We start from the raw sequence: 12,551 nt of genomic DNA, 5'->3' as shown, positions 1-12,551 counted from the left end.
GAAAAGTGCAGACACTTCTGCCCTATGTTTTCTTGAACCCGTTTTTTGCATTTCTGTTTCTGTTCACTTCATAGTTTGCAATAATGCAGTAGGACTGAGGGAAATGGTCAAACAAATTATCACACTAAAAAACTAATATCAGTCAATATCGATAATTATCTAAAAAATGTCAAATCGTCCTTTCTTTCACGTTTAAAGGCAGAATTTTGCCCCTAAGTGAAATTCGTAGAAACCAGACCATTAACCATGGTGTGAAACTACTCTATATTGTCAGAACATGATAAACACTTAATTTTCCCTTATGGGTACATAACACACACTGTTTCTGCCAGTCTCATGTTAATGTTATGTACATATAGAGCAGAGGTGGTCAGTAAGTAAATTTATTTGAGTGCTGTACTTAAGTACACTTTTTGAGTATCTGTGCTTTACTTGAGTATTATTTTTTTTCTGGAAACGTATTACTTGAACTTCACTATATTTGAAAGAGACAAATATCGTACTTTTTACTCCATTTCTATTAAGGTCCTCAACGTCAAAAAGCATTACTGTAGCACCTTTTAAAGTAAGTGGATGATATTTTTCATCTTTTAAAGTTTTTTTTTTTTTTTGCAGACAGCCTATCAGTAATCACTCTTGTAGGGTCATGGAAGTTTCTTAATTTTTTTAACACTGATCAGTTGGCGGAGCTAAAGAGTTACAATCACACACATGCACGCACGCACACACACTACATCATGGATTTTTTTCTGATTCACTATACGTTCGTGTTGTTGACGTTATATGCACTTACACCGATTGCCAACAAAACAGACATTTGATGCAGTTTCACACACCGCCTGCGGTTTCAACTCATGACCAGGAATTAACAGACACTTGCAGAGCTTCGTGTCCTTAACCCTGTGTTATTTGGAAAACTTCTTATTTTTTTATTTTTATTTTTTACATTTTGGCCATGTTTAGCATGAGAATCCAACTCTTTAAGTTGGGTGTGTATCTCCAGCAAAGTTTGTAGTGCAGGATTCATTATTATTTAATATTATTACATTTTGTTTCTTAAAACTGTACATTTGAAAGTAGCTTGAGTTGACTGTAGTAGTAGCATGAGTTAGGATGTAGATAATGTACGTTCATAAGAAAAATGTATATGTAAAATTGTAACATTTTTTTATACTGTCAAATATAAATAGTTTTATTAAAATTAACCATTGGTATTCCATATATAGCATACATTTAAATCATGATAACCACAGTCAACCATGCATATAGAAACCATATAGTTACATTTTACCATGGTAGTTAGGTGTTATGGTATTTCTATGAAAACAGCAGCCTAAATATATTTAGTAGCCTATAAATGCACAAATGGTATAGGCTAGCTTAATCACAAAAAATCTATTATTCAATTTATATATTTAATACCTACATGTCTACATTTATGATATATAACATTCAATACGAACATTTCTGCCACAATACCATGTTAGTGTTACTTACTGTGAAATGTCTTCTGACTGTATTGTTGAGCACAGTGTTTCTCCTGTTTGCCAGCGCTGTTTCATTTGGCTTTAGTTTAAATCACAGACGTATGTGTTCTTCGCTGAATTAAATCGCTTCTCGCTGTCATGGGACCAGTCAGCGAGTAAACTCATCAGCTTTAGTAAACTCGTGTAGCGCTGCCATTTGGAATTTGAGTCGAGCGGATAAATGGTTTGTGTGGTGCTGTTCAAGCGAGTTGTGCAATTTCATTCCGCTTTTGACACGCAAACGTTGTATCGAACTCTTATTATCGAAGAAAATTATATCACAATAATTATCGTATTATGTCGCCCAGCCCTATACTGGAGAGATAGATGAATCTAAAAATGAACAAAGGCTTGAAGAATTATACCCGTACAACTCCTCTTTAGATATGAAATGATTCCATTAATTGCTTTTTGTCCACCGTTTACCTGCATGTTTTTGCAGGTTGATGTACAGGTTCACTGAAAATCTTTTGGCTTTAACAGGTTCTTCTAACATTTACCATATGGCATTGCAGGTCTGTAAGGAATCATGCCATTTATCAGCTTGGCATGTCATTCCTTTTAATCATTGGTTTATAGAGACATCTTGGTGCATAATTCATCCATTCATTTTCCTTTAAGATGGAATACCTTTGTCAGCAACTGTTGATTGCTTCACACATTTACACTCTTCCTGTCATCCGCCGTCGATTTGGCTCGTTCAAGCGTTCTGCTTTTGGCAGGGAGATAGTTGCATAAATTTGACTGAGCTTCTTCCTGACGATGTGAGTCTTATAATGTAATTGATGAAAAGTAATAATAAAGTAGATGGGAAAACTGGCCGTGACTCACTGGCTGGTGGGACGCGCGGGGTTACGTCAGCCTGTGGGTTGTGCGGGACTGACTGCGGGAGGAGAGGTGAAGTTCTGCTAGGTTAATTGTTAGGTCTGAACACGGATGGAGAGTTCTGCAGAGCTGAGCACTGGAAGGACTTATTAAAATGGACTTATTAAAAAAACCTGCAGTTTAGTAGCTGAGATACTCGAGGGGACGACCAACTCCACAGCTGAGAGGCAGATGATTGGAGAAAAGTCGGGCAACGTTTTAATTGAATTCTAAAAATTTGTTCATGAAGTCCAGAGAAATTTTCCACTGTATTGAGCTGTTAAGTTCTGGTCTTATCAGGAGACACATGCTGTATTTGGAAGGAAAACAGGTGAAGGAATGGAGGAAGGGATGGAAAATAGGAGTGTAATGATACCTTAATATCACAATTCGATACATACCACGATACGGTATTATTGCATGCATGCAAGTGTGTTTCAAGCTGTGAGAGTGTGTGCGAGGCCTCGTGTGTGCATGTAAGTGTGTATGCGAGGCTGCGTGTGTGTGTGTATGCAAGGCTGCACGTAGGCATATGGAGTAATATTGAAAATTGAGGATACAATGTGTGATAATCATAATCAAATTGAATCAAGAGACCAGTGATGATTCCCACCCCTGTTGATTTAAAAATGCTATAGTTGGAAATGAATAGACTTGGTTACTCATTAGTCACCCAATGCACAGGATAATGGAGACGCCAGAGTAAAAATATTGCAACAAAATTCATCTAAAATAAATCTTTTTTTTTAGCTTTAGAATAAGATATTTGGCAGTATCAGGACCCGCAAATATTCCACAATTGCATTATTAGGGCTGTCAATTAGGGCTGCCACTAAAGACAATTTTTATATTGCTTAATCTATCAACACATTTATCGATTAATCTTTCAACTAATTTTTCACAATCATTTTCAACAATGTTACTTAAAACATATTTAACTTGCAACTTTGATATTTAGTAGTGTACTATAAAAAGTAAAAAGCCTGACAATTTAAAACTAAAAGATACAAATTTGTAAATGTAGTGTTGTCACAATACCAAAATTATGACTTTGATACAATACCAGACTAAAATACCTTGATACTGATGCTCAATCGTTACCATGGCAAAAAATTGTAAAAGTAATTGAATATGACAGAAAAAAAAAAAATATTATTGCGAGCACATACCATCCGTGCCACTCTGCGCCATACTTTATTTTATTTTCTAAAGAGAGTGTTTCTCTTGTTTAGTAAATGGTGGAAGCAGAGCTCTCACACACGTTCTCGCTCCTGCTGTCATACATCGACACAAATTAAGAAATACTGCTCTTATTAGAGTGCTGTTATTATTAAAGTACCGGTACAAATAAAATTTCATACCCAGTCGACTAAAAATATTCATGCCAACTAATTATAAGCGTCGACACAGTCGATGGTATCGACCAATTGCGACAGGCCTATATATAATCACGATTAATCGCATGATTTTCATGAGGCAACTCTCACACATTTTTATCAGTTGTGAATGTACCTTAAATTAACATTTTTCAAGTTTGTAATAATCTAATTAAAATGGGTATGGACAAATATGCATGCTTTATACAAATGTACATTTATTATTAGTGAAACCAGACTCCGAGCATGAAGACTAAGACATGTAGAAAAGGTCATACTAGTTTTTTTTATAGAACTTGTTCATGTCTCTTAAGCCTAAGCTTAAAAAATCAGAATAAGCAGTGATTTCTCTCAATTTAGGAATATAAATAAAATGAGTTTTTACACTGGCAGTTTAGTTCAGAACGGGGCACTTTTCTCATGAAAAATTGGTAAGGTGAAAGCGGTCATGCGGACATGGGAACGCACCAGGGTACCGGACCCGAGACTACCAGGAGGATGCACTCGAACTGTGCCGCGATTCACGTGAACAGTGTGAGAAACACGGACTCCGACTGCAGCAAATGTGCTCGGTATAGAAACACCCTTTTCTTTTATTTCAACCTGGAGTCTAATTAAAGTTAAACAGAAAAAAGGTAGCTTATGTCGGCTCTATAACATCACTTGTTTCAGAATAGTACTGTTAAGGTTATCCGTTTTCTTTACGCATTTCTGTTTGCTGCTGCATCTTTCACATCTATGGCTGTTCTTGGTATCTCCAACTACGAGCTAGGCCATGGGGCACAGATCAAACAGAAAATGCACGCTGCGTTAATCGCGCTTTTATAAAATTAGTGCTGTTAAAATGAATTTGCGTTAACGCGTTCATTTTGACATCCCTAATTATTATACATTTATATTCAACATTATATAGAATTTTAATGTAGTACTGACACTAACAGTCTGCAAACTAATTTTTTCTGTCACAGTAATTTTCATTTGGGGAAACTATACACAATACAGACGGCACCATTCACGATACAAGTTGCATTTTTCTATTGCGATATATTGTTACACCACTAATGGAAAAGAATGAAAGAAAAGAAAGGAAGAAGGAGATGAGATGTATAAAGAAACTGAAGATTGAAAGAGCTTGAGATAAAGTGCGGATTGAAGGGAAAACAAAAAAAGAAAGTGAATTAATTGATTCCAATCAAAATCCTGTCATCTCTTCTCCACAGAGAAGACATTGTAAAAAAGAAACGGAGAGATCCGGGTGAATGAGGGTGGTGTGAGCAGGTGGGATTGAGTCTACACTGGTCTCAGTGGGCAGCAGCAGACAGGAGGATGGCTTTCCTGACAGCATACAGCTGTTACTCTTAATTACCTCCCGTTATGCGTGTGGGGTTAATTAAACCAGTTTGGGTGAAAAATAAGACATGAATTTCCTAACAAAGGATATTAGGTTAAACCCTACACATCAACAGAAAAACACTGAATGTTTCCCTGTATTAGCTCAGAATTTAGCGTCTCATTTAGCTAGTGAGCATTCATTAGCAGCACAACAACGCTAGCAGAAAGCAGATTGGATGTTTGGTTCATTTCCTTTTTCCTTGCATCCATTTGTATTATAAAAACCAAAAGCTTGCATTTTCTAGTCAAGCACATGCTGTTTTAAATTAAATTAGCTAGTTTCTTCCAGAGTTAACAGCGAGTGAAGCTAACGGCTTTGTGTTTGATAGCAATGAGGCACTCAGAATTGACCCTGAGTCGCCAGCTTCTGTATGCCGCCTTATAATAATGACCGAGATGTACTCTTTACTGGGCTACATATATTCATAATATTTGCAGCAGCGAGTCAGAGTCTGCGTGTGTACTACCTTTAATCACCTGTGCCTCATTGAGCGCAGCATACACACCTCAGCTCATTAAAATGATGGATCGAGCCAGAGGGGAAGCTCTTGGTCGCTCCAGATTTGTTCTCGTTTAAAAGGTGTTTAATAGGGGAACACCTGTAGGGAACTGCTCTCGTTTTCTGACAGCAACCAAGACGCCTGGCAGATGCACAGAAGGCATGCGTTTGACATTTTAGTTTCTGTTCATCACAATATTTGTCTATGGATTTTGAAGTGAAGCATGCATATGTTGTCATAGTGCAGTAGCTCTCAATAGGGATGTGCCGAACACTATACGTTTTCAAAATTGACTTGTCAGTGGGTTGCCTAAATGACTAATAGACTTTAAAAAATCCAGATATAATGAGGCTGATGTTGGGTTCTAATAAGACACATTTATTATGGGCCTTTATATCTTTTGTTTAAGAAAAACTAGATGGAATGCAACAAAATGGTACAGTACACAGGGACTTACTGTGTAGTGATAAATGTGTAGAATTGCATAGTTATAGTAAAATATTCTGAGAAAAGCTTCCTTCGTCGTTTGTTGTGAATGTGTCACATTTCTGTTAAATGGCTAATACTTTATATTTGTGACACTTTGTAACATACTATATTTTTTGACACATACAATTTTACATTTATCCATTGTTAGTTTTCTGCGTCAACCAATGTTATGCAAACAATTGTGTATTGTTGATCCTAATTTATTGCAATATTAGAAATGTTTTAAGTACATTAGTATTAGATACTTTTCAGTTGATTTTCAATGTAAAAAGTTAAAAGGCTACACACGCTACTACTAATGGTGTCTGATATTTAAAATTGTTTTTAAACCATCACTAGGACAATTTCTCAATACTTTGGTAACTTTTTCAAAACTCTTCACACAGTTCTCATAACCAATTTTCAACTTGACACGGCAGTTCATTTTCACATTCAAAATGTACTAAAACTACCAAAACAACTCATTATGTTTCACCCAGCAAACACACCCCGTTTCACTGACAAGACTAAATGCATGTTTGAGTTGTATTAACATAAAGCAACTTGCACTGGTATGAAAAGGTTTGTATGTTTTATCTCAATACACAACAGTAATGTTTATTTTTTTTAAAAACTAATTTAAATTAAGGACTAATCCTGGCTTAATCTAAGCTCTGTCTGTGATTCCGGCCCTTTGTCGCTCATTAAACAATGACCCAAAAAGTCTAACACCTGGTAGCATTATTCAAGGTAGGGGTGTGTGCTATTGACAAATTATATCTATTTTCTGGGATTTTCTTGAATTTATTAGATTATATTTTTGCTGATGAGTGTGCACAGTGAGTGTGTGATTCATTCAGGAACAAATCTTTTGACTATCTTAATCAATCTTAGTCATTGAATCATTGATTCAACTGAAAGCTGATTCATTCAGTAAGGAAACACTGCAGTGTGTTGCTCAGAGACGCAATTACAGTCCTGTGGCCTGTTTAGAAATATTTTAGTTGGCTTAGGGGTTAGGGTTAGCTAACTTTTCTGTTAGCAAATACTGGCAATATGGTGTGTAAAATGTAAGTCAATTCATATTAGCTTCTTGTTTAGTAAACATGTATGAATCAATATCACATTTGTTATCATGCTGATACATGGGGAAACGCTGAAACCTTCTTGTGATATTTATTAAATTATATAAATATAGCCTAGACTAAATCACGCAGCGAAAGTGTGCGCCTTTCAATGCACACCCGCACTACATCACATAACGTCAGTGTGTGCATGCACTCTCTGGGTGTGTGCGAGGGCTATATTCGATAATGTCAGATGACACATCATCAAAGCAACAGTTACGATATCGCAGACATGATTTTATCGCAGACGATTTATACAAGGTTTATACTCTTTAATACAAGGTTTGCTTTTGTACAGTTTCTTTACAAAACAAGAATGACACTGCTGTTTATAACTCACTGCAGTATGTTACCTAATCCATGTTTTCATTACAGTACAGTACAAAATGACTTTTTCCCCTTTTGTATAGATGGTGATGAAATTGAAAGATTAACACCTGTGGCATGTTCCGCTACATCTAATTGTTTTGATAGCATTACATTTTTTTTATTCGGAATGTCTCAATATGTTATTACTGTAGAAAGCAAATAGCTTTCTTATTCAGTTTTGTATTCTTAGGTTTTGAACTGAAGTTTAACCGCTTTAAAAAGAGAATGTAAACGAGCAAATTGGTGTTTGTGTCTAATGAAAAAAAAAATGAATTCATAATTTGAAATATGAAGTCATTGAATGCATTTGTGCCAAAGCAATGGTAACAATCTAACAGTTTAGCCCACACAGTGTGAAGAATTTTGTGAAATATGTTACGAAGTGTGTCTTATGTGTATTATGGACTGAAGTTTAACAGTTTTTAAGAGTTTACACCTACAGGCCTACAGGAGTTTTGGTGATGACTGTAGTAATTAGAGCTGCACAATAATAATACAAAATCTCAGTTTTTGTTTCAAATAGGGATCACGGTTCTGAACAGACAACTTCATAAAAATACCTCTTTGAGGTTGTTAGCTGCATAGACACCTGTCCACCCCATACAATCAGTAAGAATTCAACTACTAACATGACCAAGACCAAAGAGCGGTCCAAAGATACTAGAGACACAATTCTAAATCTCCACAAGGCTGGAAAGGGCTATGGGGAAATTGCCAAGCAGCTTGGTGAAAAAAGGTCCACTGTTGGAGCAATCATTAGAAAATAGAAGAAGCTAAACATGACTGTCAGTCTCCCTCGGACTGGGGCTCTATGCAAGATCTCCCCTCATGGGGTCTCAATGATCCTAAGAAAGGTGAGAAATCAGCCCAGAACTACACGGGAGGAGCTGGTCAATGACCTGAAAAGAGCTGGGGCCACCGTTTCCAAGGTTACTGTTGGTAATACACCAAGACGTTAAAATCATGCATGGCACAGAAGGTTCCCCTGCTTAAACCAGCACATGTCCAGGCCCAGCTTAAGTTTGCCAATGACCATTTGGATGATCCAGAGGAGTCATAAGAGAAATTCATGTGGTCTGATGAGACCAAAATATAACTTTTTGGTCATAATTCCACTAAACGTGTTTGGAGGAAGAAGGGTGATGAGTACCATCCCAAGAACACCATCACTACTGTGAAGCATGGGGGTGGTAGCATCATGCTGCTTTGGGGGTGTTTTTCTGCACATGGGACAGGGTGACTGCACAGTATTAAGGAGAGGATGACTGGGGCCATGTATTGCAAGATTTTGGGGATATTGCAACAACCTCCTTACCTCAGTTAGAGCATTGAAGATGGGTTGAAGCTGGGTCTTCCAACATGACAATGACCCGAAGCACACAGCAAGGATAACCAAGGAGAGGCTCTGTAAGAAGCATATCAAAGATCTGGTATGGGTTAGCCAATGTCCAGACCTAAACCCAATAGAGAATCTTTAAAGGGAGCTCGAGCTCCGTGTTTCTCAGTGACAGTGCAAACCTGGTAATAACTACAGGAAATGTTTGGCCTCTGTAATTGCAAACAAATGCTACTGTACCAAATATTAACATTGCTTTTCTCAGGTGTTCAAATATTTATTTGCAGCTTTATCATACAAATAAATAGTTTAAAAAAATCATACATTGCTAGATTATTATTATTTTTTGATTGTTTCTCACAGTGGACATGTACCTATGATGACAATTTCAGACCCCTCCATGATTTCCAAGAGGGAGAACTTGCAAAATAGCAATACTTATTTTCCTCACTCTATATGCTATAGCTGAGATTTTATTTATTTATTTATTTATTTAATTTTCAGCTGAGTGCTATGAACACACTTACATAGTGAATATATAACCATTACAAAAATGAACCATGGTTTTACAATGAACAGAACAAAAACAGAAATATTAATAAAAACAGGGCTATTTAACTCTTGTAGTTATTCAGTCATAACCACAAATTAACCATTGTTTTGCTTCACATCCATAGTTTAAATATATTGTAAGTGTGTGGTTATACAAATGGTTATCAATACGGCAAGAGCATGGATTTATTATAATAAAGACAGGGTTTTACTATCCAATATAACCATAGTTCATTTCCGTAAGGGTGTATCTGTGCTGTAGCCTACATTATTTGCAAAAAAGTTACTAAGCATAAGTAAATCCCTACATTAAAATTATATTAAAGAAAAACACAAATTAAGTGCTACCAGGGAGGATCTATCTCTCTCTCTCTCTCTCTCTCTCTCTCTCTCTCTCTCTCTCTCTCTCTCTCTCTCTCTCTCTCTCTCTCTCTCTCTCTCTCTCTCTAAGATGAAGAGATAACTACTGTCCCTTATATAGATCAGTGGATAACCTGTAAAATGACTGTTTTGCACTGAGGATGCAGATGCACACACATGTCAAGAACATGACAGGTTATTTTAAACGCTAATGAATTTGCTTAAAGCTTAAAAAAAGTGTCTCATGTTTTGGGCACTTGGATCATGTACCTTTCCTGCATCAGCTCACTCTGTTTCCACTCTATTTCTAGATGCACATTTTGTCCGTAAAAATGCATTATTCAGTCCTGTAATTTGGCGTGTTTTTTGTGTACAGAGAACAGACCCGACTGAGCGATTAATAAGAATCATTATTGATGATTTTCATTATCGATTTTATCGATCAGTCCTAGAATCAGTATTTTTGAACATCTTTTGAATGATTGAATTGTAACAATGTAATCAATAAAATGTAAAGTGCCAAGTTACTTTTAAAAGGGGATCTGCTCTATTATGATGGCTTTCATAGACATGAAGAGCTGTGATTTACATGGAACCTAATAATAATACAATTGTAATTGGACTACTTGCACAGTCGGCATAAGTCATATGCAACCACGTCAATCAGAATGAATTGGCCAAATCCCATTTAATTTGGATTGTAAGGGTATAAACTGTTTTGTTTATCTGATTGAGAGGACATGTAAACTTGAAAGCATGCCCACTCCAACCCAGAGTCCATCTCTGACTGTTGCCATTAAAGTTAATAAACTGTCTCATGTCAGCAGACTGATAGGCGGATCCTCCAATTTATCACCTGAAACAGACAGGGACACACACGCAACAACACATGCAAAAACGTAGCACAGTGTAGGGCTGTCATTTGAGATAAATTTGAACGGATATCAAATATCAAGCAATGTAATCTAATATATTCGAACATCTTATTAATAATAAGCAAGCAGTAGAAACGCCCATTCAAGTGCCCAAAAACAAAGCGTGTGTGGATGTCCGAAACGAGGATTGGTGTTATTCTGCTCCACTTCAATGGACCCGAACTCAAAAAAGCAGCACTTTAGGAGAATAGTATGCACAAACAATGGAAAACTCTGTATATTTGTGCAGTGCGCATGCCGAACTAAAAACTTTTATCCCAGTACTTCTGTAATTGTAAGACAGAAAAAAAAGTGTTACTGTGTTGTTGAAAAGACCAGGACAGATCGGAAAGCTCCGCTGTGATTGTCAAAGGTTTAATAGACTAGACAGGCATTCAAGTAGCAGATTGTATGTGTGTTTAAATCAAGTTCACAATCTTTTAATGATCAATCATGCATTTCTAGTAGTAAAATGTCATGATGCATAAATAACTTAAACAACAAGCAGGTCAGTTTCAGTATTTTGATTTTATTTTTTTCTTCATTTTTTTATATGCTTTTTTTGTTTTAAGAAACAAATGCTTGCAGATGTCAAATGAATTAACACTCACATCCTCACCCCTTTTAGAGCGTGACTGACACGACCAACCCGTGAGAGCCGGGTCCTCGGCCAGCCAATCACAACCACCCAGATTCTCAAACCGACACTCACTTCCTGTTAAGTGCATATGTAAGTCGAAAAAAAAATGATTTTTCTTTTTAATAACGAAAGTGCACAGGTGGAGCAATACTTTCGTAAACATAACATCCCTGCATTATTCCTGTATATTTATTTCGTTTTTGCAGGATGTCTTGAGCTGGAATGAGAATCTGGAAAAGACACCGAAGGTAAGGATGCAGGGATTCGTTTCCATTCATTCACTCGTTTGTAAACAGCTTATCCTTTTTTTCTTTTCTCATAACCCTACATCGACAGGTTTAACAAGGCCTTTTGTCGTACCGTCCGCGCTCCCCTCGCGTAAGACAAAAAGGTTAATCAATAACATGGTTCAAAATAAAGTTTAGTGATTGTGCTTTTAAAACCAAAGTCAAACATAGAACAACAAACATCGACAATGACAAAAGAATAACAGTGCATTACAAAAAAACAAACGAACAAACAATAACCCTCAAAATGTGGCACTTTTCCTGGGGCAGTTTAAACACTATAACAATTTACAACCAGGATGGCGGCTATAAAAAAATTATATTAACTGGCGTAATTTAAAATTATTCAAATAAGTCAAGGAAGACAAATTTAATGTACCACAATGGATTATAAAAGACAGTTAGATATGTATACAGGTGTATGTACATGTCAGTCAGTCCCTTTGTGCCTGGAGTTTCATTACAGTAACAGCTGACTGACAACCTTCTCGCCAAGGTGAACAAAGCCATAATCAGTTTCAGGAGCTAACAGACGCGCCATATTGCATTGGAATCAAAACAAAACCGCTTTAGCCCCTCTCAAATGTACCCTTCGTTTTTGTTTTGTTTTGTTTTGTTTTTTCTTCTTCTGTCTTTTTTCTTCTTTAAATGCACATTGAAATTAAGGTAAATAAATGAAGAATGGTCGGTCAGTTTTCCCAAACGTGACTCTGGGCCGGTAGTTTTCAGTAAAAGATACCACCGAGATGGTCAAACTGCACTGAAGATGGTTGCTGAGGACATTTACAGCCTCTTTTTTTTCTTTTCTTTTTTCTTTTTTTATCTTCAGCTCTCCACCAT

The 12,551-nt window shown here is 36.6% G+C and overlaps 1 protein-coding gene and 1 long non-coding RNA gene across 6 annotated transcripts in view; one reads left to right on the top strand and one right to left on the bottom strand.

Moving 5' to 3' along the window:
- LOC137084194 (uncharacterized) overlaps positions 1–11,515 on the top strand; it is a 27,709-nt gene extending 16,194 nt beyond the window's left edge. The window contains exon 3 of the long non-coding RNA XR_010906715.1: positions 11,413–11,515. This is a non-coding gene — a long non-coding RNA (uncharacterized lncRNA). The remainder of the gene's footprint in view (positions 1–11,412) is intronic.
- robo1 (roundabout, axon guidance receptor, homolog 1 (Drosophila)) overlaps positions 11,294–12,551 on the bottom strand; it is a 368,894-nt gene continuing 367,636 nt past the window's right edge. For all 5 annotated transcript variants that reach the window (XM_067450215.1, XM_067450213.1, XM_067450214.1 and 2 more), the window contains one exon: positions 11,294–12,551. In XM_067450215.1, coding sequence (XP_067306316.1) covers positions 12,537–12,551 — 15 coding nt within the window. In that variant the 3' untranslated portion in view covers positions 11,294–12,536.

Source organism: Pseudorasbora parva, chromosome 8, assembly GCF_024679245.1.
Source record: "Pseudorasbora parva isolate DD20220531a chromosome 8, ASM2467924v1, whole genome shotgun sequence".
In the NCBI taxonomy this organism is placed as follows: Eukaryota; Metazoa; Chordata; class Actinopteri; order Cypriniformes; family Gobionidae; genus Pseudorasbora; species Pseudorasbora parva.
This window is presented reverse-complemented; position numbering and strand designations above follow the sequence as displayed.